Source organism: Vulpes vulpes, chromosome 5 (assembly GCF_048418805.1).
Source record: "Vulpes vulpes isolate BD-2025 chromosome 5, VulVul3, whole genome shotgun sequence".
In the NCBI taxonomy this organism is placed as follows: domain Eukaryota; kingdom Metazoa; phylum Chordata; class Mammalia; order Carnivora; family Canidae; genus Vulpes; species Vulpes vulpes.
The window spans coordinates 61489890-61516031 of NC_132784.1; the positions used below are offsets into that span (position 1 = coordinate 61489890).

At 41.8% G+C, this 26142-nt stretch overlaps 2 protein-coding genes and 1 pseudogene across 14 annotated transcripts in view; 1 reads left to right on the forward strand and 2 right to left on the reverse strand.

Annotated features, from left to right (window-relative positions):
* CPSF7 (cleavage and polyadenylation specific factor 7) overlaps positions 1 to 9493 on the reverse strand; it is a 23594-nt gene extending 14101 nt beyond the window's left edge. The window contains exons 1-5 of one of the 11 annotated variants that reach the window (XM_025987453.2): positions 9331 to 9493; positions 8585 to 8702; positions 1618 to 1836; positions 679 to 782; positions 159 to 304 (exon numbers count right to left, since the gene is read on the reverse strand). In XM_025987453.2, coding sequence (XP_025843238.1) covers positions 159 to 304; positions 679 to 782; positions 1618 to 1836; positions 8585 to 8638 — 523 coding nt within the window. In that variant the 5' untranslated portion in view covers positions 8639 to 8702; positions 9331 to 9493. Of the gene's footprint in view, positions 1 to 131; positions 305 to 678; positions 783 to 1617; positions 1837 to 8584; positions 8703 to 9048; positions 9203 to 9257 lie in introns of those variants that run through there. The other 10 variants (XM_025987450.2, XM_072758208.1, XM_072758206.1 and 7 more) reach the window with 10 other exon arrangements.
* Positions 9462 to 25794, forward strand: SDHAF2 (succinate dehydrogenase complex assembly factor 2). 3 transcript variants are annotated; one of them, XM_025987455.2, is made up of 4 exons: positions 9462 to 9596; positions 13062 to 13282; positions 13363 to 13472; positions 24879 to 25794. In XM_025987455.2, the coding sequence occupies exons 1-4, from the start codon at positions 9561 to 9563 to the stop codon at positions 25007 to 25009; spliced, it is 498 nt and encodes a 165-aa protein (XP_025843240.2). In that variant the 5' UTR covers positions 9462 to 9560; the 3' UTR covers positions 25010 to 25794. The 3 variants fall into 3 exon arrangements, with proteins under 3 accessions (XP_025843240.2, XP_025843241.2, XP_072614328.1); XM_025987456.2 differs by lacking the exon at positions 9462 to 9596 and adding an exon at positions 9726 to 9989; XM_072758227.1 differs by lacking the exon at positions 9462 to 9596 and adding an exon at positions 11991 to 12229.
* Positions 18179 to 18880, reverse strand: LOC112911083 (large ribosomal subunit protein uL30 pseudogene; annotated as a pseudogene).
* Positions 25795 to 26142: the final 348 nt, after the last annotated feature.

Below are 26142 nucleotides of genomic sequence, written 5' to 3' on the forward strand. Positions count from 1 at the left end.
CTAATTAACCTTGCCAACACTCATAACCACCACCACCCTCCCCCAAACTCCTCCACATTGTAGGCAGAGCCCACACCACAGAAAACAAACCCACAAATTTGCCCCCCTTCATACAGATGGTCTCCACGTACCCCCTCTTGGGACTCGGACGCACTCACGTTTCCGAGCCTGTGCCTCAAACTGTGACAGGTTCTGCCGGGTGGCCGGCCTCACGTCCACTTTTTCTCCATTAAGAACCTTTCCTGGCAAGAGTTCCAACAATTTGTGGACAGAGTTTTCAGAGGCTACCACCACCTCAGCATACCTTGAAGAAGAAAAATTAAAAATGAGTGAGATCTATTAGCCAATCAAAAGAACAAAGAAACTCTCTTCCACTTTTAGTGAAAGCTGGTAAAATAAAAGATATCTTGCTAACAACATACACAAAACTACCATCAATAAAAAGGCGTCAGCCTATAACTGTCCTATTTATTTGGATCAAAAATCAGCTTTTTTTGCCCCTCAACGGATGGACATTGTTACATTGCAGCAAGGTCCCCATTCTAAGGCAGTCTGTCAAAACCAAGGCAATAACCTGGGCCAGGGGTCAGAGGGATTAAAATCCAGGGCCAAAATACAGTGTAGATCTTTATCCTAATGATGACAAACTAAAAGGGGCTTCTCAAATCCAGACCTCACCCTTTGGACTGGCCATTTGCTCGATTCTCAGCAAATTTCAACTCCACCACATCATAGACTCCTATAGAGCGAATAACCTGGATCAGCTGCTGGTCTGTGGTCCACTGGGGCCGGCAAGATGGAAAAGGAAGAAATGTCAAGAGCTACACCCCCTCCCCACCTAGAATGTCCCAAACCCTCTCCCCAAACCTAGGATTCTAGTCACAATCATGACCTCCCACAGAAACCCAAGAGCCCACCAACATTTCAATTATTGCAGGCTTTTATTATCCTCACCCATCCAGCATTCCAAAACCTCCCACCACTCCCCAAACCCCATCTCTTGAGATTAAGAAAATTAAAACCTATTTTAACTTTGACTGCCATTTGGGCTGGCTGGTCATCAGTTCAAAGAATGATTACTAGCAGCTTTTAATTACAGACCTGACAGGCTACAGTTTAACCAATGTCAGGAACTTCCCCCTCAGTATGTGCATTTCCTAATTTGGACCCTCCCTCTACCAGCCCCAAAACATGTCTATCACACAAGAATTTCTGCATAAGAATCACCACCTACCCTGAGTGTACTAGAACTATCAAGGTCTTTGATCCTGTCACCAATCGTTATCAAAGAACCAATGAATGACCCCACCAAGAGTTCAAGCTGTTCACTCTGAAATCTCATCCCACAGATGACCCTGCTAGACATAAAGCCCCAGGGTCAGGGGCATTAACAAGATGGCAGAAAAAGCAACTACCCACTTAATCATTGCTTTCTTCGGCACCAGTACGTCCTCAGGATAGTTCTCTTTCAGAGATCAATCCAACCTGATCCCAGGAAAAAGAAATCCAACCCCATCAGAGCACAAAACAGTGCAACAGTGGTTTTTGAAAATGCCATCACCCCCCAGCACTCTCCCTCCAGCCTACCCAGGAAGCTTTTTGGTTCCCCATGCTCACCCAGGAGAAGCTGCCCACGTATACAGCAGCTCGCCTATTGCGGAGGCCGCTGTACGTGTACAGGATCGCAGGGCTCTTGTTATTGGGCTTGGGAGATGGCTCTTGGCGTACAGGAGGAGGTGGCTCAGTGCTGCTGCTTCTGTCATCTGAGGGCTGTGAAGTGGCTGTCAACACGTCATCATACAGGTCAATCTGATCTGTATTGTTGAACTCTGGGTCCTAAGAGATGAAGGGTTGGCAAAGGTGGGTTTGCAGACCTCCCAATGGGTTCATTCTATATCATTCCAGTTTACTTAGAATCCACACTCAAATATTTCGTAAAACGTACAAAACTTCCCTGTCGTACCCTAGGAAGCTAGTAAGAATAATTTCCTGGTAAGAATACTTTTTTACGTAAAACCACTTCACTGAATTATGCTTCTGTAGCTTTTTCTCTCAAGACCCTCTTAGAAGTCTGCAATGCTTCTAGCTTCAGCCAACTGTGAGAATCAAAAGATACATGATGATTACAAAAGCAAACTAAGAACACATAAAGATGCACCTGCTACTACTGTCAATGAGGTTAGCTTCTAAAGACCACACCTAAGATACAGTAATGAAAAACTTATTTTCCACAACTTGTACTATTTCCAAAATCACGAGTTACACAAATCTTCTTACTCTATTTAATAAGAAAAAGAGTAAAAAGTATATTCATTTAAAAATAAAAGGGAAAAGCATATTCAAGTGGGAACCCAGAATGCAAGAAATAACTGAAGTTACTGGTTTAAACTTTTATTTTTACACAAATGATTCAGAGAAGCTCTAAAACTCATAGTATGCAATCCTATCTTTCTATTAAGTATCCATTGAAGAAACATTTTTATTTTTGTCATTTATAAAGATTTTAATTTATTTATTCATGAGAGACATAGAGAGAGGCAGAGACATAGCCAGAGGGAGAAGCAGGCTCCATGCAAGGAGCCCGATAGGAGACTCAATCCTGGAACCCCAGGATCATGCCCTGAGCGAAAGGCAAATGCTCAACCGCTGAGCCACCCAGACGTTCCAAAGAAACATTTTTAAAAGAAAGGAAAGGAGTAACTCTGGGAGATTTTCCCTTAATATTTTTTAGGTGACAATGTAAATCCAATACATGATTGTGACACTTATAAGAGATTTCTGGGAGCAATGCCAGAGATGTTTAATGATACCACAAAAACAGTGAAGTTCTCTCAAAATATTAAGGGTCAGAAAACAGGACAAGCACCTCATAAACTATGTCACAGTAAGCATTTACAATATGAACATGTACTCCGAAACACAATGCAAAATATACTTTTATCATGTGTTATGTTTACACGTTTATTATTGTTATGGAATAAATGTGTTTGTCCCCCCCAAAATGCAGATGTTGAAACCCTACTCTCCACTGTGCTGTATCAGGAGGTGGGGTCTTTGGGAAGAAATTACAATTAGACCAGGCTTTAAGGGTGGAACCCTATTGAACAGGATTAGTGCCCATATAAGAGCCAAGAGAGAGCCTGCATGCTCTGCTCTGCATCCCATGAGGATACAAACTGGCATTCTGCAACCTAGAAAAGGGCCCTCACCAGAAGCCAATCTGACTTCAGCCTTCTAATCTCCAGAACCGTGAGAAATTTGCTGTTGTTTATAAGCCACTCAGTTTTTGGTATTTTGTTATAGGAGTCAAGTTAACACTATATACCTCGAATCTTAAAACCATGAAAACCACCAGGAGACCTTAATGTTTCAGATTTGCAATGTCAGTTATTTCAGAGAGCTCTTTTTTATGGATCAGAAAGTATTTTTTCAGATAACATTCTAAAACACCCTAACAGTGCCAAAGATGATGCTGCCAAAATGACAGAAGTTCAAAGTGTTTTAGGGAAACTACACCTCATTCATGACACTGCTTTTAAAAAAATAAAGGAAGAACCTATGTTAAGTAACTTTTCTAGTTCCCTGAAGAAACAGAGCACTTCCTCTAATGCAACTCAGGACAGGAAGCTCTAATAGCTTTCTTTGTTCAAGAACTGCAGATTCTAAGGTGAGACTAGAGAGGGAACTCACTACAAAATTCATTCCTAGATCTACATACCATCACATACTTCTGAAAACAATCTTTTAGTTTCTCAGTTTATCTGAAGTACAATAGAAGAACATGCACACAAAGCATTATTGGGCTGTTCTGATACTGAATAAAAAAGGATTCTACTTCCTGAGGCATGTAAATAATTTCAAATACTACAAATACTCTCTAAAAAAATCCCACAGAGAGTTTATACCTTGTAAAAATATTGGAGAGAATTGCAAAAGACAGTAACCTTTTTAGAGGGAACTTAAGAAAAGGGGGGTGCCCAGGTGGCTCAGTTGGTTAAAAGTTCGACTCCTGGTTTCTGCTTAGGTTGTGATCTCAGGGTTGTGGGACTGAGCCCCAAGTCAGGTTCTATGCTCAGCATGGAATCTGCTTGAGATTCTCTCCCTCTCTCTGCCTCTCCCTGCTCATGTGCTCTCTCCCTTTAAAGTTAAATAAATAAAATCTTAAGAAAGAAAAAAAGAAATCAATGAGACAAAAAAGCACATGAAGACTGTTTTAGATAGTCAAAATTATAATAAGCATCTTACATAAAAAGAATATATATGTAAAGAACAGGAAGAGAAGCTAACATTGGAGAGCACAGGGTAGATAATAAAGTGAGTAAAATGAAGGGCTAAAAACCTGACAAACATAATGGTGAAAAATACTTCATAGCCCTTCTGTTTCAAAGAACTGCAATTCTAAACAAAATCATTTACTTATTTATATAGTAGGCATGGTAATATGCTCTTATGGTTCAAGGTAGGAAGAAGATGGAAACCACTTGAACACCCCTCCCATGTTCTAATCCTTAGAGAGCACTACTTTAAAAAGCACCACGGTGCTTTTTCAATTTAAATCAAGGATTATGAACTAGAACTTATGGGGAATGAGTACTTCATTACTTCAGTGAGTACTTCAGTACTCCGTGGAACCAAACTTAGAATTCCTTCTAGGCAGTATCTGTGATTCAGAAATGTACGTCTAAAATTTTTAACACAGGGCAGCCTGGGTGGCTCAGCGGTTTAGCGCCACCTGTGGCCCAGGGCCTGATCCTGGAGACCCGGGATCGAGTCCCACATCGGGCTCCCTACATGGAGCCTGCTTCTCCCTCTGCCTGTGTCTCTGCCTCTCTCTCTCTCTCTGTGTCTCTCATTAATAAATAAATAAATAAAATCTTTTAAACAAATTAAAAAAAATTTTTAACACAAAAATTACCACTGATATTGGGCAGTGAACTAATATGCAGATTCGTATAGCTCAGAAACCACACATTACCAGGAAATCTCCCATACTGCAAGCCTAGGCAATCTACTCTTTCAGGGACCCCCTAGAGAGCAGATAGACCCAAGTCCTGAAAACCCTTGTATATGGATTACCTTACCACTTTAAGAAGCACAAAAGGATTCAATGAATCCAAAATTGTCACAAGATTCAAATGGTTTCTCTGGGCCATAAAACCAGGGGTCAAAAAAGCTGGTGGGAACTGTTCTGATTCACAAAGCAGGCCTGTTGAGGAGTTTGTTGAAGAAACAACGTATCAAGTTGTGTTTGGATTTAAATCTACTAGCAACACCAATTCATTTTAACTTCTTCAGCTGGTAAGACAGAAAAACAGGCCTGACATTTTTCTGATTACCAAATGTTGAATTAGGTTAAAGCAAAATCTAATTCTACAAATTAAGTGAAAAATACAATGTTTTATGTGCACTGATGCTGAAGGTTTCATTCCAGGAAGATCAAAAAAGTATGTATTTAAAACTGAATGAAGATCTCATGAAAAAATTTGTTTAGTACTATAGAAAGAACTATGACTGTCTCTTTAGCTTTTAGAGAAAAAAGGACTTGTATGATTTTGAATTTAAATAAGAACTTCTCCACCTGTACGCTCACTGTTTCTTTCTACCCTCCAATTCCCTTTTCCTAATTTCTGAGGGAAGAAAGGCTATGATTTATTTTTTCAAGGCCACCTACTCGATACCAATGTTTCTTTTAATTGTAACTAAAACTCAAAGTTTTTGGCTTTATAATGACAATCTCTAGTCCTCAGCTTACGCCCTCCTTCCCTGCCACTGTCCACTGCTCTCAACCACCAGGAATGCAAAGTCTTTTTAACACAGGGATCCATTTCTTCCCTGTTCCCTCCCTAGCCCTGACACTGTGCCTAGCAAAAAGAAATTGCTTAATAAGTACTTGTTGATGGAAGCAGCGAACAGTATTGGGCAATATGCAAAGAGACTTGCTTTGCACAAGGAACAGAGGCAAAATACTCAGCAAAGCGGCAGCTCATGCTTACTTTTCCAGAGTACCTTTCCCCAGCCCAAGAGAGCAACTGTGAATTTTGACTCCCAATATGACAGGAGTAAAGCAGCTCTACAAAAGAATTTTTTACAGCTCATGTTGTAAGAGATCAGAGAGTCAGCACCCTAAGGTTCCACCCAGGAACTGCATTCATTTTGCTTGGGGGGTAGGGTACATGTGATACGGTTCTCATGCCTGGATCAGCTTGGGATGAATTCTTAATATTCCTTAAAAAAAAAAAAAAAAAAAAGATTTATTTATTCATGAGAGACACACACACAGAGAGGCAGAGACACAGGCAGAGGGAGAAGTAGGCTTCCCACAAGGAGCCCGATGAGGGACTCGATCCTGAATCCCAGGATTATGCCCTGAGCTGAAGGCTCAACCGCTGAGCCACCCAGGCGTCCCTTAATATTCCTTAAACATTCTAAAATACAATCTGTACTGGCTGCCTTAAGGTCTAACCTTGCTTTTAACAATTCTTCCCAAACAGAACTTTAATATTTCTTTAGCAGCCCCCAAATTACACTAAAAGCAGCTCTACCAAAAATTAACTCATTTGGCGGGGAACACACAGAGACACACACACACCCCTACCCACCCACCCGTCTCCCTAGACCTTCCACAAATGGACATAAAACATTCAAAATCTGTACTTCTTTCAACTTGCCAAGCATTAAATATTGTGTTTAGTATAAATGTCTACTAGATACCACATACAATCTTTGGCCTTAGACCCGTTATAAAAAAACTTTTCTAAAGCAACAGGACAACAATTAATTGTTGAGTCCAGTGACTTCTACACTAACAAAGCAGTGACCACTGGACAAGGCCTGTGCTTCATCTAGAACCTCCAAGCTATATAGCTTAAGAAATTATGATATTCCATTTTCTTAGACTAAATGCGGCTAGACTTGCGTGTTCTGCGTACTTCTCAATGAGCAGCATTGTTATCAACCCAGAGAGAAGGAAATTAAGGGGGGGGGGGAAGGGTTTTTATTGATAATAAGAACTACGAGAACCTTCTTTTCTTCCTGTCTTGCATTAAAAATAAAACAAAAACAACCCACAACTTGTAAAGAGTAGTAAAGATCTGATTCAAAGTAATATGGACAACTCAGGAAAATAATGGTGTGTAACTAAACTAATACACTAAACCTTTCTTTCCATCCATAATTATTTGACTTGTTTGGGCTTAAAATTTTTTTTTCATGTATTTAGGTCAATCGGCAGCCACATGTAGAGGACTCCAGTTTACCTGAGTACACACGGGAAGATGACTATTAAATATTCTACTTCAGGAGGCTGTATAATGGGTAGAAGGTCACTATACTATTCTACTCAGGTGTTCTAAAATCTCCATGTTAGAAAACGGCATAATATGTTAAAAATATTAATATAACTTGTGCCAAGTGAAAAAAAAATGACACGTATGAAACCTTTGTTGCCTTGTATAAAAGTCAGGGTCCAACCAGGGCACCTTCTTTAATCTGTCCTTTTTATCCTTTTTCCAGGTCCTTACGTGTACCCATGTAAGATGCTAATGAAAGGTGCTAATGGGAAGAACCAGTTTACTCATCTAAAATAGTGCTGAAAACAATTCCCGCAAGATATCACTAACTTTTAAATACAGAGTATGGAACATTCTTGAGATTGACTTCAATGTTAGATTATCATTTCAAGGAATATCACTGCATACTGTTCCTTGAGGTAGTATAAACCGACCGACAAATCCAGGGTATACCAAGGGGTCTATATATGCTTTTTAACTGGTTTGTCCAACACCCTTACCTCTACCCTCTAAACAGTTACATTCATCAATAAAATAAAATTTATTACACCAAAATGCCTATGCACCTCTCAAGACTAGAGGCAAACTACTTACAGAAGGAAGACCCAAAACAGGCAGAATGGAGCTGCAGTTAAATGTTAAAGTATCTTTTACACTGTATTTTTGTACTGCCTTATGGAGGAGGGGACTACATTTCCCCAGCTGCCCTTTCAAAGAGCTGCAAGGGGGGAGGGTGCCTGCGTGGTTCAGTCCATTAAGTCTCTGACTCTTGATTTCAGCACAGATCATGATCTCAGGTATGTGAGACCAAGCCCTCATCAGCTCTGCACTGGGCATGGAGCGCTTAAGATTCTCTCTCCCTCTCCCCTTCCACCTCCTTCTCCCTCTCTAAAAGGGGGGGTGGGGAAAATAACCGCAAAGGAAAAGGTATGAACACTGTCCTCATGAATACTACAGCAAACGTAAGTGTGATTTTCTTAAGTGTGGCTAGTCTTTGAGGAGACTGACACCCAAGTCTGGCCTCCTGGGGGAGCAAGTTCCACAGGTTGATTCACCATTCTATTATATCTAATTTTTATTTGCTCTTAAAGCTTGTAAAATTAAGCCTTGGCAGCTAAAAACCAACATAAAACGCAATGGTCAGACGTCTTTAAAGTCTGTGGTAGAGTAAAAAATTTAGACCCGATAGAAGGATGTTCAGGCCTAGCAAAGACTGTCAATGCTTGAAACCCCTGCAAGTTTGGTCAAAGTGATTCAGCTGAGCCCAGAAAACCCCCATGCCGATGACCCCTCACCTGATTGAACTCCTCGTCAGCATATATATCAATCAAGTCCACTCCTTCTGACATGGCTCCGGAAGGAAGATCGCGAGCCGGAGAACGGACAAAGTAAGGAAGATGCCACTGCGGTATCCTGAAAGAGGCAAGGTAGAAGGCATGAGGGTCCCGGGCTGGGAGGAGAGCGATGGTTGCCAACCTCCGGTCTCCAGAGACGCAGCATCCCGGCAGCCCAAGCTCGGTCCCGCTCGGTCCCGCTCGGTCCCACCCGCTCCGCCCCGCCCCCGGCCTCGCGCCGCCCCTCGAACTCCCAGGCCGCCGGGGCTCGCGGGGCTCGCTGCCCATCACCCTCGGGCCTGACCCGAGCTGCGCCGCGGCTGCCCGTGGCGCGACGGCAAAGCCCAGGCCTCTGCTGCGAGGGGCCCTGCGACGGCGCTGCCACGAACGCCCGCGGAGAAGCCCGCAGCGCCAGCCCGCCGCACCTGCCTAGGCCCCCAAGCGTCCCCGGCTCGAGTCCCCGCGGGTCCGGATTTCCAGCCGCTTCCACTCCCCACCCAGGCCCAGTCCTCGCCCCCAACTAGGCCCGCCCCGCTCCCTCCCCACAGATTCCGCCCGGCGCTCTCGGCCTCCTCCTTCAAAAGCCCGCACCTCCCACCGCCCGTCGACTCCGACCGCCCCAAACTCAACCGACCCCCTCCCAGTCTCAGAGCTGGCCCCGAGCCCTCTTCCGGCTCAGCCGGCCCCCGGCCGCGCGCCCCCGTTACCGGGAATATGGCGGCGGCGGCGGCGAGTCCAGACTAGGCCCGAAGCGCGCGAACCGCTCTCGGCCCCAGGTCCCGCCCCCTCCGCCCCTGGCGTCACGCGTACAGCCACTTCCGCCATACGCAGGGACGCATCTTCCGGCTCAGGCCCTCGGCGCCGAAGTCCGCAGCTCAGGCGTTCGGAAGTTCCCGGAAGTGGCCGAGCCGTAGGTTTCCGGAGCGGGTCGGGAAGGATGGCGGTGGCCGCCACGTTCCCGGGTCTGGCACGGGTGAGGCGAGTGGAGATTGTAGGGTCCTGGGCAGGCCATAGTGGGGGCTGAGTCTCGTCCTACAACGCAGTCGTGGAGACTGCGAGGAGCATCCAGCTGCCTGATACCCCAGGGCAAGGGCAGAGCCAAGGAGAGATGCGCCTTGCAACGTAGGAGATTCAGGTCACATTCACTCCTTCCCGAGCCCGCTGTGCCCGTCTCGTGCGAGACCCGGTTCAGATTTCACCTGTTTCCCCGGTGGAGCTGGCTGCGCCGCCTCTGTGCCAGATCTGAAGTCTGTCTATTGCCTAATACCTGTTACGATCGTACAACCGGAGGGCATGTCGTTGCAGGCTTCTCGTTCACACTGTAAACTTCTCTCAGTACTTTTTTGCTGCTTCTCAGGATATATTTGTAGGTTGCGTTTTCGCTTGTCTCAAGATATTTTCGAATTCCCCATTTGATCTTTGACCCATTTGAACTATTGGTTATTCGTGAGCTAGAGTGTTGGTAGTTTTCACGTATTTGTAAATTTTCCAGTTTTCCTTCTGATGTTGGTCTCTACTTTCATTTCATTGTGGTCATTTGTGGCATTTTAATCTTTTTTTAATTTGGTAAGACTTATTTTGCATCCTAACGTGATCTGTCTCGGAGAATGTTCCTATCCAAGCGTGCTTGAAAATGATGTATCCTGCTGTTGGTTGAATGTCCTGTATGTGTCCGTCTTGGTCCATTTGGTCTGTAGCTGTTGTTCAGGCCAAATGGCTTCGGTTTACTGTGTTGACCTTTTCTTTCTGACCAGGAGTTCTATCCATTACTGAATGTGGAATATTGAAATCTATTTTTACTGTGTTGCTGTTTATTTCTCTCTTCAGTTCTGTCAGTGTTTGCTTCATGTGTTTGAGTGCTCTAATGTTGATTGGAAATACATAACCGTTAAATATTCCTGGTGCATTGACCCCGTTACCATGATATAATAAATGTCCCTTATTTCGTGACGGTTTTTGACTTAAAGCCTGTTTTGACTGACATAAGTAGGGCCATCTTGGCTCTCTGGTTACCATTTGCATGGACTATCTTTTTTTATCCTTTTGCTTTCAGCCTATGTATTCTTATATCTAAAAGGAGTCTGTTGTAATAGCATATAGTTGGATCTTACTCTTTAATCAAAACACTAGTGTTTTGATTGGAGAGTTTAGTTCATTACATGTGAAATAATTACTGATCCAGAACTTATTGCCATTTTGTTCATTGTTTTCTATTCGCATTGTAGCTTTTGTGTCCTTTTTCTCCTCCCTTGCTGTTATCCTTTGTGTTTCTCTTTTCTTTCTTTCTTCTTTTTTTTAGAGACAAACTTTAATCCCTTTCTCATTTTCTATTGTGTATCTCCTATTCCTTTGGATATTTTCTTTTTGGTTACCATGTGCCTTATGCAAAGCGTAATTTATTTGAGAGAGTGCAAGCGCACAGGGAGCAGAGGCAGAAGGAGAGCATCCCAAGCAGAGTTGGCATTGAGTGCAGAGCCCAAGGCAGGGCTTCATCTCAGGACCTTGAGATCATGACCTAAGCAGAAACCGAGTTGTTTGCTTAACCAATTACACCATCCAAGCACTCCCACAATTACATATTTTTTTATATTGTATTATCTTATGTTTTTCTTTTTTCTTTTATTTTTTTTTATGATAGGCACACAGTGAGAGAGAGAGAGGCAGAGACACAGGCAGAGGGAGAAGCAGGCTCCATGCATCAGGAGCCCGACGTGGGATTCGATCCCGGGTCTCCAGGATCGCGCCCTGGGCCAAAGGCAGGCGCTAAACCACTGCGCCACCCAGGGATCCCTATCTTATGTTTTTCTATTTTAACTTCTGTATCAGAATTAGGGCAGCCCGGGTGGCTCAGTGGTTTAGCACTGCCTTCAGTCCAGGGTGTGGTCCTGGAGACCCGGGATTGAGTCCCATAAATAAAGTCTTAAAAAAAAACAAACAAACTTGTATATCAGAATTAAGAGTGATTTACATATCACTGTTACAATATTACAATATTCTGTTTGTCATTTGTTAATCTTTACCAGTGATCTTTATGTTTTCATAGGCTTTTGTGTTTTTTTTTTTTTTTAATTTATTTATTCATGAGAGGCACGGAGAGAGAGAGGCAGAGACACAGGCAGAGGGAGAAACAGGCTGCATGCAGGAAGCCCAACGCAGGACTTGATCCTAGGTCTCCAAGATCACACCCCAGGCTGAAGGCGGCGCTAAACCACTGAGCCACCGGGACTGCCCTGGCCATTTTTTTAAATAAGCTTTCTGCCCCTTTCTCTTCTCTTCTTCTGAGTTCCCATATTATTTATACTTGTTTACTTGATAATGTCCCATAAGTCCCTTATGTGCATTTCACTTTCTTTTGTTCTTTTTTTAATTCCTCTGATTGGGAAATTTCAAATGACTTATCTTTGAGTTCACAGATTCATTCTTCTGCTTGATCAAGTCTGCTAGTTGACCCTCATAGTAAATTATGTTTGTTTGGTTTTTATATTCTTTGGTTCTAAAATTTGTTCTTTTTAAATATTTTTCTGTTGATATTCTCATTCTGTTCATGCATTGTTTTCCTGAGCTGATTGAACATCTTGAAGACAGCTGTTTTGAGTTCTTTGTCAGGTAATTTATATGCCTGTTTCTTTAGGGTTGTCTTTTACACATTTATTTCGTACTTTTGATCGGGCCATGTTTTTTCGTGTCCCTTGAACTTTATGTGGTGTCTACACTTTTGAAAAAACAGCTCTCCCAGTCTTTTTGGACTGGCTTTGTACAAGGAAAGACCTTTGTCACCAGTCAACTTGGCTAGAGATTCCAGGAGCCTCTCAGACTTTTGTCTTCTTTAGGCTTGTGCATGTAAACTCCAGGTTGGAAGGATTTCATGTCTTCTTTTTTCAGGAGCCTCTTACTTGGTTTCTGGGTTTCTCATAAAAGGGAATTGGTCCATGTGTTGTTGAGTTGGTGTCTGTGTGAGAGAAGGAGAATGTGGGACTTCCTGTTCCATCATCTTGCTGATGTCACTACCTTATAATTGCATCTTGATAGGTTTTGCCCTTCTCCTGATTGGGAGCCTTTGGGAGATTAAGGACCATGCCATCACTGTATGCTCAGATTTTAACACAAACAAGCAACTAAAATGTATACCATTCCACAAGAATTTTAAGAGAATACAAAGGAAAGAGAAAATATTTCTATTGAAGAATTTCCAGAGATACTTGTTAAGAAGATATTTGCAGTTAGAGCTGGATTCTAGTCTTAACTGCAATTACTGTTTAGGTGACCTTGGTTAAGTTGTTTAACTTCTCAGAGCCTCCACTTCCTAAGTTATAAAGTGGGGACAGTATCAACATAACTTCTTAAGAACTAAATGAGATTGAATGCATTTAACACCTAGTAAGTATTGAGTGGATGACTGAGGGTAACTCCTCATAAAGATGTTTGTGGTTTATTTCAGATGCTTGCTCTGTCAAGGCGCCACCTAGTGTCTCCTTTGCTCAGCACACCATCCAACCGTTTCTACAGAGGTGATAGCCCAACAGACTCCCAAAAAGACATGATTGAAATCCCTTTGCCTCCATGGCAGGAGCGAACTGATGAATCCATAGAAACCAAAAGAGCCCGGCTGCTCTATGAGAGCAGAAAGAGGGGAATGTTGGAAAACTGTATACTTCTTAGGTAGGGAAATACGAGATTTGGTGTCACTGCTCTTTCACTGGAGATAGCCTTTTCAACTTTGTTCTTTTTCTCATTTTTAGCCTCTTTGCTAAAGAGTATCTGCACCACATGACTGAGAAACAGCTGAACCTCTATGATCGCCTGATTAATGAGCCCAGTAATGACTGGGATATTTACTACTGGGCTACAGGTACTGGCATGATCAGTAAGCAGCATGATGTGAAAAATAGGATGACTTGCACCAATTTGAGTCTGGAATATTTTTTTCTTTCTATTCATGCAGTGGACACTCAATCCAGTAAACCCTCAACCCCAGTAGCACTCCAAATTTTTCAAAGTGTGCAAAGTTGTTTTATTAGTTAAAGTTCTTTGTTTGCAAGTAATGGAAACCTGTCTAACTTAAGCAAAAAAGGAATTTAGTGGGATGGTGTGGAAAGACAGTTGTTATAGAAAAAACAGGCTGGCAGTGGTATGGAACCCGACAACTGTAGAAGGCTACATAGGAAGAGTTTCTAGGTAGTCTCACTTCAGCACTACCTTTGGGAAGAATGGTTCTTACTATATATAATTAGGATTAGCTTTGGCTGTGAGTAAAACAAACAAAAAATCCAAAACAATAATAGCTCAAACAAATCAGGATTGTATTTTTTCTTTCTCATAACAATTACAATCCAAAACAATAATAGCTCAAACAAATCAGGATTGTATTTTTTCTTTCTCATAACAAGTCCAGAGGTAGGCATTCCATTCAGAAGCCATGAACTCCAGATTCCTCTTGATTTACTTCTTCATCCTCAGCATGTACTGTCTTCCTCATGGTCACAGGTGGTTGCTGCAGGTCTATTCATCATGTCTGTGTTTCAGCCAGGAGTAAATGTGTAGAAGCACATGCCTTATTCTTTATGGATCCTTCTCAGGAGATTATACACCACACTTCCACTTATTTTCCATTGTCCACAGTTCAGTCACATGGCTTTGCCAGTCATGATGAAAATATAGTCTATTTCATGCATCCAGCTACAGTGGGAGTTCTGTTATCAGGAAAAATGGGAGAATGGATCTTAGAGCATATCTCATTCATTTTTGCTACAGTCTGGGTCTTCTGGTTTTATGTTTGCAGTCTATATTTGAGTCATAAAGTAGAAACCATTCTGTAGGTTCTGAGTATAAAGTGACATAATACAGAGTCCAGAGGCTTATATAAACATTGGAAAGCCCACAAAGTGTAAAATGTTTACTCTCTGGCCCTTTATTGTTAAGTAAAATTTCATCATGTGGATGTACCACAGTTTGTTTATCCATTGACCAGCTGAGGGACATGAGGGTGTTTCCAGTTTGAGGCAATTATGAATAAAGCCACTACAAATGTTTGCATATAGCTTTTTGTGGATGTAGATTTTAGTGTTTCTTGGATAAATACCCAGGAAAAGCGTCACTGAGTCATATGGTAAGTGTATGTTTAGGACAAATTTTTTTTGTAACAGGACAGGTAGTAAATATCTTAGGTTTTGCAGAGCATACAGTCTCTGTCATGAGTCTTCAACTCTTGCTATTGAAGCATGCAAACTGCCACAGACCGTAGGTAAACAAACAAGTGTGGCTGCATTGCAATAAAATTTTGTTGACACTGAACTTTGATTTCATATAATTTTCGTGTGTCATAAAATATCCTTTTGACTTTTTTCCTCAGCCATTTAAAAGTCATGCTTAGCGGACAGGCCCTACAAAAACAGGCAGCAGGCCATAGTTTGTTGACTCCTATGCTAAGTGAAAGAGGCCAGGCTCAAAGACTGACCATATTTTTATTGTATGATTTAATACATTGGCTGCCCTGAGCTGAAGGCAGATGCCCAACCACTGAGCCACCCAGGCATCCCCAAAGAGCAGTTTTTAATTTTGGTGAAGTACAATGTTTTATTTGGTGACATAGCTGATTGTGCTTTTGATACTATGTCTAAAAATTTGCCTTGGGACGCCTGGATGGCTCAGCAGTTGAGCGTCTGCCTTTGACTCAGGGAGTGATCCCGGAGTCCCGGGATCGAGTCCCACATCAGGCTTCCCGCAGGGAACATGCTTCTCTCTCTGCCTATGTCTCTGCCTTCTTAGTGTCTCTCATTAATAAATAAATAAAATCTTTAAAAAAAATTTTTTTTTAAATCTGCCTTATCTGAAGTAAAAGATTTTCTTTGTTTTCTTCTAGGAATTTTATAGTTTAAGAATCACTTGTTCAGGGGCGCCTGGGTGGCTCAGTTAAGTGTCTGCCTTCGGCTCGGGTCATGATCTCAGGGTACTGGGATCAAGTGCCACGTTGGGTTCTCTGCTCAGCAGGAAGTCTGCCTCTCCGTCTCCCTCTGTTCTCTCTCTGTCTCGCTCACTCACTGTGTCAAATAAATAAAATCTTTAAAAAAAGAATCACTGGTTCAGTTTCTCAAAACATTCCTGCTTGGATTTTGATTGGAGTTGTGTTAGATCAACAGATCAAATTGGGAAACTTAGCAATTCAGAATTGTCTGATCTGTGAATATGATATATCTCCATTTTTCGGTCTTTTGACTTTTAAAAAAACTATTCTTTAAAAATTTATTTGGGATAGAAAGAGCACATGAGCTGGAAAGAGGGGCAGAGGAAAAGGGACAAGCAGAGTCCCCACTGAGCAGGGAGCCTGACATGGGGCTCGATCCCAGGACTCTAGGATCATGACCTGAGCCAAATGCAGATGCTTAACCAACTGAGCCACCCAGGCACCCTTTAGGTCTTTGACTTCTTTAAACAGCATGTTTGTTTTCTACTGTTGTATAACAAATTACCCCAAAACTTACTGGCTTAAAACAAACCTACTTTTATTATTTCAACTTTTCTGTGGGTCTGGAATCCAGTCATGGCTTAGTTGGGTCCTACCCTTTACTCTGTCACAAAGTTATAATCAAGGTGTCAGCCTACGATCTGGGGCTTCATCTGAAGGCTCAGCTAGGAGAGGATATGTTTTAAGTTCTCATATTGGCACAAATTAAATTCCTCACAGGTTCCCCACCTGCAGGCCTAAGTTCCTTGCTGGCTGTTGCCTACAGGTTGCCTTCTGTTCCCTGTCCTTCTCCTGCTGGGAAGCTTGCTTCTTCAAAGTGTGCAAGCCAAGAAGGCAAGAGAGGAGTCTGCTACCAAGATGGAAGTCTTAGTGTTTTGTAACCTAATCACAGAAACAGAAATGACATTCTGTTATCCTTGCCATCTTCTGGTGGTTAGAATCAAGCCATTAAGGTCCAGCCTGAAGCAGTGGGGTGGGGTGAGACTCATACAAAGGGCATGATATCTGGAGGTGGAGATCATTGGGGGCCATCCTAAAAATCTACAGTCCATGTTTTGTAGTTTTCGGCATATTGGGGCATATTTTGCTGGATTTATACCTAGGTATTTCATATATTTTGGGACTGTTATAAATGATACTTTAAGAAAAATTTTCAGTTTCCCATTGTTGGGAGGATATAGATAGAAAATTGATTTTTGTATACTGCTATTTTGTAGATTCTTTGGGATTTTTTCTATGTAGACAACTGTCATCTGTGAACAGAGAAGGTTTTCTTCTTTTCCAATCTGTATGCCCTTTATATCTTTCATTGGTTTTACTGCATTGTCTGGGATCTCTGGTATAATGCTGAATAGCAGCAGTTAGAGCAGCATCCTTGGCTTGTTACTAGCATTGGGGGAAAGTAGTATTTCACCTTTAATATAACGTTAACTGTAGGTTAGTTGTAAATGCCTTTTATCAGATTGAGAAAACTTCCCTCTTTTTTTTAATATGTTGAATGTTTTTTCATAAATGTTGAATTTTGCCAGGTGCTTTCTAGGCATTTCTATAGAGATGATTGTTTGGTCCTATGATTTTTTTCCCCTAGTTTAGTGATATGATGAATTTTTGATTGATTCTTTTTTCTTTTTTTAAGATTTTATTTATTCATGAGAGACTCAGAGGGAGAAGCAGGCTCCCTGTGGCGAGCCTAATGCAGGACTGGATCCTAGGACCTTGGGATCACGCTCTGAGCTGAAGGCAGACGCTAAACCACTGAGCCACCCAGGCGACTCTGATTAATAGACTTTCAAATATTGGATCGATCTTGCATCACCATGATAAATACCACCTGACCTGGATATGTATTGCTTGATTTGATTTGCTAATAGTTTGGAGATCTTTGTGTCTGTCTTCATGAGGGTACTGATGTGTAGTTCTCTTATAATGCCATCTGGTTTTGATCAGGGTAATGCTGGCCTCTTAAAATGAGTTGTGAAGTGCTTTCCTCTTTCATTTTCTGGAATAGTATGTAGAATTGCTGTGATTTCTTCCTTAAATATTTAGTAGAATTTCCTAGGAAATTCATCTGGATCTGAGGTTTTTCTCTGGTGGAAGTTTTTAACTGTAAAGCCTAATTTTTTTTTTATAGCTATGGAACAATTCAAATTACCTGTTTCTTTTTGGGTGAGGTTTGTTAGTTAGTGTGTTTTTAATAAATTTGGCCACATTAACACCTAAGCTGTTAGTAAGTCTGTGGATATAAAGTTGTGGTCATATTCCCTTTTCCTCTGAATGTCTGAAGAGCTGTAGTGAGGTCCCTCCTTTATTTCTGATATTGGTGATTTGTGGAGTTTTTTCTTTTTTTCTTGATCAGTTTGGCTAAAGGTTGATCTTGATCAATTTTATTTATTTTTTCAGAGAACCATAAAAATTTTGATTTCATTGTTTTTTCTGTTTTTCTTTTTCTTTTTTTTTTTTTTTCCATTTGAAAGTAGTCATTTATTAACTGACCAGATTACAAAAATAATCATGGTAGATACCTTAGTTCATCCTTCTAATAAGCCTATTGATCTGGTCTTCCCTGTTGCCAGCATCTGCACCTTCTACAAAATGGGTGGTCTTTTTCTTCATTCTGCCACGTGGAGAAGATAATTTGTTTTTTTTTTTTTTTGAGAAGATAATTTGAAGGGCCATAAAAAGTTGTTGGCTTCTTTGAAACGTTTTCCAACGGTATAGATCTCGTGAATCAGATCCTCCATGCAGATGATGCCATATTTACCAAGAGACCGAGCAATCAGTGTGTTATCCGTCAGGGCAATTCGCTTCTTGTTGATCTTGCCATAACCACGCTTGTAGATCAATTCATTCACTGACTTCAGGTTTGGGTACCCCCATGCTATATATGGTTCCACAATCCTTAGCATGTTAACTGAAGCCTTGTTGAGCTTAACAAAGGTGTCATTGAAGATCTGGCGAAGGCAAAGAAGCTGCAACACCTTTCGAACCTTTGGGCTCACACCATTGATACCTCTGATCCTGATGACAAATGCCAACTTGGGTTCTGCAGGCACGTAGAAGTTGCCGGCTTTTCTCGCCATCCTCGCCATGCGAATCTCAGTTCTGTACGTCTGCCTGTATTCCTTGTGGTAATGCTTAGCCTTTTCATAGATAAGCTTCCTCCTTGCCTTTCGAAGCATCTTTTGGGCAAACTTTTTTCTCAGATGCTTGATCTTCAACTCCGTGAAGTTCCTTCGCTTTTTCTTAAGGGTTTCCAGCACAGCAGGAACCTTCTTCTTCTTTTCTGCACCCTCCATGGTTCCAGCCGGAAAAAGAGGATGTTTTTCTTTTTCTAATTTCATTGATTTCTGCTTTTTATTTTCTTCTGCTTGTGTTGGGCTTAATTTGCTCTTATTTTTTTAGTTTTGTAAGATGGAAGTTGAGCTCATTGATTGAAACCTCTTTTTCCAATGTAAGCATTCAATACTATTAATTTCCCCTTAAGTGCTGCATTGGCTTCATGTTGCAAATTTGAATGTGTTATGTTTTCATTTTCATTCAATTCCTAATTTCCCTTCTGACTTCCTCTGACCCATGAGTTGTGTAGAAGTTTCATTTAAAATATTTCCAGATTTAAAAAAAAATATTTCCAGATATTTTTCTGTTACTGATTCCAGTATGACCACAGAACTTATGTTGTGTAGTTTTAGGTCTTTTAAGTCTCTTAAAATTTGTTTTGTGGCCTGAACTATGGCTGTGATACCTGATAAATGTCTCATGTTCACTTACTTGAACATAATGTATCTTTTGAACCTGTGGATGAACTGTGCTATAAATGTCAACTAGGACAACTTGTTTGATGCTGTTCTTCATGTTCTCTATATTCTGACAGGTTTCCTCTGTCATTCTGTTAATTAGTAAGAGAAGAGTGTTGAACTCTCCATTTATAATTGTGGATTTGTCTATTACTCCTTTCAATTTTCTGTTTTTCTTTCATATATTTTGAAGCTTTGTTTTGTGAAAACATTTAGGATTGTTGTATCTTCTTGATGAATTGTACTCCTTTACCATTTTTATGTAATGTCTTTATTGCTGATAATATTCTTTGTTCTAAAGTATCTGATAGTAATTTAGATACTCCAGCTTTCTTTAGATTAGTGTTTGCATGGTATGTATTTTTTCCACCTATGTTAGTTTTTCTATGCTACATATTAAATTACTAGAAACTTAGTGGTTTTAGATAACATAGTTCATACATATTTATACATATACTCATAGTTCTATAGGTGAGAAGTTCTATAGGCCTGTAGCTTAGTCTGACATTGGTATCAGCTATTCTGCAATCCTGTCTGGAAGCTCATTCAGGTTCTTAGGAGAATTCATTTCTTTGTAGTTGTAGGACTGAGATTCCACTTGTCTTGCTACCGTCGATCTCTTTCACCTCCTGGAAGGCACTTGCAGGTCCTTGCTACATGGTTCCTTCCATCTCAGCAATGGAGATTCTCCCTCACATGGAATACCTCTCAACACTTCAAATCTCTCTGGCTTTCCTTCTGCCACCAGCTGGAGAAAACTACCTTTAAAGAGCACATGTGGGGGCCTCAGTAGGTCATTTGGTTAAGCATATGACTCTTGGTTTTGGCTAGGGTCAAGATCTCATGGTTTTGAGATTGAGCTCCGTGCTGGGTGTGGAGCCTGCCTTAAGATTCTCTCTCTCCCTCTCCCCCTCCCCCTTTAAAAGACTAAATAAAGAGCACATGTGATTTGGTCAGAACCACTTGGATAATTTGCCTTTCCTGAGGTCAGCTGTGCCATATAACGTAACCCAACCATGGTAGTAAAAATCATGCTCACAGTCCTGAGGATTATGCAGGGCTTATATATCAGGGGAGTGGGAAATACTGAGGGCCAACTTAGAAGTTTGCCTCCCACACCATCCTTTTACATTTAACCTATCTTTGTCTTTATATTTAGATCGAGCTTCTTATAGATAGCGTATGTAGTCTCTTTTTTTCAGTCTTATAGTCTCTGTTTTCATTGGTGTGTTTTGGCTATTTGCATATATTCAGTGAACAATGTGGTTGAATTAAGATCTGTCATCTTTTTCTTGTCTTTTCCATCTGTTCTTTTTCTCTTTACCCCTCTAGTTCCATGTTTTTTTTTTTTGGATTAAAAAAAAATTTTTTTTTAAGATTTCATTGATTTATTCATGAAAGAGAGAGAGAAGGCAGAAGCAGGCTTCCCACAGAGCAGGGAGCAGAGAAGCAGGCTTCCCACAGAGCAGGGAGGCAGAAGCAGGCTTCCCACAGAGCAGGGAGCCTGATGCAGGACTCGATCCCAGGACTCTGGGATCATGACCTGGGCCGAAGGCAGATGCTTAACCAACTGAGCCACCCAGGCACCCCTCCATGGTTTTTTAATTGAGTATTTTATTTTTTAAAAAGATTTTATTTATTTATTTATAAGATTTTATTCATTTATTAATGAGAGACAGAGAGAGAGAGAGAGAGAGACAGAAAGGCTCCATGCAAGGAGCCCTATGTGGGACTCGATCCCAGGACTCCAGGATCATGCCCTGGACCAAAGGCAGGCACCAAACAGCTGAGCCACCCAGGGATCCCCAGATTTTATTTATTTATTTGAGAGAGAGAGAGAGAGAGCACATGCATGAGCAGGAAGAGGGGCAAAGAGAGAGGGAGCAGTAGACTCCCCACAGAGCAGGGAGCCCAATGCAGGGCTCGATCCCAGGACCCCGGGATCATGACCTGAGCCAAAGATAGATGCTTAACTAACTGAGCCACCTAGGCATCTCTTAATTGAGTAATTTAAATTTCATATGACCTCCATTGTTAGTTTATTATTTATTACTTCCTATTATAATCTTTTAGTGATAGCCCTTGGCTTTACATATACATCCTTAATTAATCAGTCTCTCTTCAAGTACTATTAACTGTATCACATACGATGTAAGAACTTCACATTAATATACTCCCAAATCCTCCCTCCCATCTGTTGTCGTAGTTTTTACTTAAGCTGTAAGCCTACACTATATTTCTTTAGTTTCACTTTAGACAGTCATTTTTAGAGCCAATTAAAATAAGGAAAAGAATATATTTTACATTTGTATATATAAATTATAACTTTTAGGGGATCCCTGGGTGGCTCAGCCATTTGGCACCTGCCTTCGGCCCAGGGCATAATCCTAGAGTCCCGGGATTGAGTCCTATGTCAGTCTCTTTGCATGGAGTCTGCTTCTCCCTCTGCCTGTGTCTCTGCTTCTCACTCTCTGTGTGTCTCTCATGAATAAATGAATAAAATCTTTTAAAAAATTATAACTTACATTGCATCATATATATATATACACAAAAATATGTAACAGTGTATCAAATACACTAAGCTTTATTTTAATTGTCTAGAGATTTTCATTTCTTTGTATTTCTTTTCTTTGTATAGATCCATTTTTCTATCTGTATCCTGTTCCTTCTGCCTGAAGAACTTCCTTAAATATTTCTTATAGTGCAGATCCACTATTATGAATTATCTCTGTTTTTGTAATTTTTGAAAGATATTTTCACTGGGTGTAGAATTACAGGCTCACAGTATTTTCTTTCAGCACTTTACAGGAGCATACTTCTTTTGCTGTTAGTGTGCAGGATTGAGTCAGTCTGATTGGGAGTTGGCACTGGCTTCGGGTTTGCTGTCTTGGTTACCTTCATTGTACCATTAACTTCCAATTCCCATCGAGTTACCAGGTTCTGTTTCCTGGTTTGTGTAGCAGACAAGAGGTCTGCTATGTCTTTACTCCTGTATATGTAACATATCTTTCCTGAATGTTTATAGCGTTTCATCTGTGGTTTTTAGCTGTTGAATGCGATGTGTCTTGATGTTTGTCCTTGGTATTTTTCCTGCTTGGGTTCCCTGGGCATGTTGGGTCCTATTACACAGTTTCTTATTACTCTACAGCTTTTCGATTCTGTTTTGTGTCTTTAAGTCTTTTCTTTATATGTATCAGGTTGGGGAATTTCTATTGGGTAAGACCAATTGATTTGTCTTCCAGTGGCCAGTTCTTTCCTTGACTGCAGTGTTGAGTCTCTTGATTAGCCTGTTGGTCAATCTGCTTATTTGCTACTGTATTTTTTTTTTAACATTTATGTTTGACTTTTATAGTTTCCAACTCTACTGAAGTTGCTCATCTGTTCCTACATTTTGTTTACTTGTTCTGCTAGAGCTTTTAACGTATCAGTTCTTTAAATTTGGTAGTAGTTCTAAAATTGGTGTCACCTCCGAGGTTTTTTCTGTTGACTGCTTTGTCCCTTTGCAGTGTGTGTTTGTCTCCTTTTGTATGCATGTGTATCTCATAATTTTTGATTGAGTGTTAGACATTATGAGCAAGACAGTAAAGACTGAAGTAAATAGTATTCATGCCTGGAAATGGGCATGCTTCCAGCAGGCTGTTAGTATGGGGATGGAGTCAGTCTAGTTAGGAGTTAAGCTTGCCTGGATTCTGTTAGGGCTTTGCTTCCTTTCACTGCACCACAAGCCTCTATTGCTACCATCTGCTTTGAGTAGGGGCTGAGTTTCCGGAAGGTATTTCTCAATGTTCCTGTTCTACCCTCAGCTTTCAGCCTTCCTTCTATTTTTGTGCCTCTAAGGGAATCTCTGTGCTCTTCTTGCTTTTCCCCAGCAGTAAATTACTGTTGCTTCCCACTTAGTGCTTCCCTCCCATGGGGCGGGGAAGGAAGGCTGGGAGAACATTTTCTGTTATCCTGGTTCAGTCCCTGTGGCCCTGCTTCTCAGGGATGGGCTTTCTCTGTGGCCCTGCCTATCCCACAGGAGTAGAAGTTTGTTTTGTTTTGTTTTTCTGTTCTTTTTTCACCATCCCAAAAAGGTCTCCTCACATGTGTTCAGTCGGAGACAGGATTTGCAGACCTACTCCCAGTTTCTTATGGCTTTTATTCTGTAGAGAAGAAGGGCCAGGCTGGGCTTTATGCTTTTTTTGCAGTCTTGGCTGCTCCCCTGCTTCTGACCTGCACCGCTCAGGGAGGTATTCTCACACCTCCTGACCTGAACCTACCATGGATCAGGATCCAGGAGCAGGAGCATACTCGGAAGGTTTGTTGAGAATAGTCCACAGGATGTGCATTCCCCCAGTGTCTGTGGCTAGCCCACACTTGGCTTGTAGCAGTTTGTAAAAAATTGTAGCCAAACTCTTCTTCCCTGCCAGATGGTCTCTAGCATCTCTTCTTCCTGGGCCTTGTCTCAGGCAAGCAGATGCTCATGTGCAATTTCTCCTTTGAGGGCCTTCCCTTAGATCTTATTCTACTTGGTTGCCCCATGACCTCAGTTCTCGGATGACTTCACAGAAAGTCATGCTGTTTATGGTTTTTCTGGCTTTTCTTGTGAGGATGAGCACAGTGTTCTTTCCAACTTGTACCATCCTTAGGGGAAGCCTAAATCTCCTGGACTTCATTTCAGTGATCACAGAAAAAGAAAAAGATGACAAGCCCACTAGATGCTGGGCTCAGTGCTGAGTGAGGGGGAATTCAGCTTTGTTTTGAGAAATTCTCTCTCCTGGCATTGTAGTCTTGATAGGAGAGTCATTCTCAAACACATTACCTAAGCTTTCCCCGGGGAAGGCTTTGCTTGTAATTGGAATCTTACTCAAGTGTCTTAGGGTGGAGAGAGAGAGGTGGGAGGTAAATAACCATACTGGGACCCCCTCGCACACTTCTAAGACACACTCTCATGTCTTTGCTCCATGCTATTGTGGCCTCCATCCAAACCTGGTTCTCCAGGTTCACATCCATCTTGTGTTCCTCTAATAGCCTTCTAAGAAATTCTTTTTTGCTGAAGTTAGTAGAGCCACTAGTTTGTCATGTACAACCAAGGACTTCTGCCTCTGGAAATGTATAAGCTGGAAGAAGAAACCCAATACCCAGAAAACACTGAGATACCAAGTGCAAAGCAAAATGGTGCCACCAAGCTTGGACAGGTCAGGGGTCGGCAGACTTGTTCATTAAAGACCAGACAGTAAATATTTTAGTCTGTGGCCATATGGTCTCTGTTGGAACTATCCAGCTCTACCATCCTAGGTAAAAGCAGCCATGGACAATATGTAAACAGATGGGAGCAGCTGTTCCAATAGAGCTATTTACAGTACAGCTCCTGCTGTAGGCTACCATGTATATTTAGAGGAAGAATGGAGACAGTCTGTGTATCTACTGGTTCTTTTCAGAGGCCAGAGTTTCAGGTTTCAGGGTCCTTATGCCTGAGTACTGACTGACATAATTCTTTCTGCCCATTCTTCTCTTGCAGAAGCAAAACCGGCCCCAGAAATATTTGAAAACGAAGTCATGGCACTGCTGAGAGACTTTGCTAAAAACAAAAACAAAGAGCAGAGACTGCGTGCCCCGGATCTGGAATACCTCTTTGAAAAGCCACATTGAGGGCAGCCTGGGTGGCTCAGCGGTTTAGTGCCGCCTTCAGCCCAGAGCATGATCCTGGAGACCCAGGATCAAGTCCCACGTCGGGCTCCCTGCAAATAAAATCTTTAAAAAAAAAAAAAAGAAAAGAAAAGCCACTTTGAGCTGTGTACCACTGCCTGACATGGGGGCTCAGTCCCTGGACTCTAGGGTAGACAAGACACTGGCCTTGACCTCCTGCTTCTCCTTAGAAACTCAGTCCACCCAGGCCATTTGTCTTATCTCAAGTGATGGACCCATCTCATAGGACATGTCAATGTTAAGTGTGACTCATTCAAACACTTATTTTGCTCAGTTTTAATCCTCAAAAGGGGTTGCTGGTGTTGCCACCACTCTGGCCTATTCCCTGGCTCCTCGCTCTGGAGGCAGGCCTCTGCCACAGGAGGGCACTGTTGGGGAAGCAATTGTGCTGGCTCATTGCTTTAGCCAGTAACATATGCCTGGTGAAAAGAGGCAGCCAGCTGCTGGTGCTGTGTGTTGAGCTTTCCTGAGCAGCCCAGGGCTTTGTTCAAGTGAAATCTCCCCGACCACCTTCCAACCTAGTATGGTTCTTCCTGCCAAGGGAGATGGACCCAAGCCCCCTGAGCCAAATCTTTTAGAGGCACAGCAGGCAGAATGGGGCAGCCAGCAGGAATGTGTGGGTATGCTGCTGACGAAGTCTACATCATCATCATCAGATTTTCTCCAAAACATTCACTGTAAACTGAAGATAATTAAATATTAAAGAATATTTTACAAAGGAAAAGTCACAGTTCGTCAGCCCTCACACAATTATTGCCTGTTTTCATATAATCCATAGTGATTTGTCTAGAACTTCACAAGGTGACAACAGGTTTTTTGTTTTTTTTTAAAGATTTTATTTATTTATTCATGAGAGACACACAGAGAGAGAGGCAAAGACACAGGCCAAGGGAGAAGCAGGCTTCACGCAGGGAGCCTGATGTGGGACTCGATCCCGGGACTCCAGGATCACACCCTGGGCCGAAGGCAGGTGCTAAACTGCTGAGCCACCCGGGCTTCCCGACAACAGGTTTTATTCCCATGTAGCACAATAGCAAACTTTTCTGTATTTCCACAGTCTTCCCAATTACCATAGC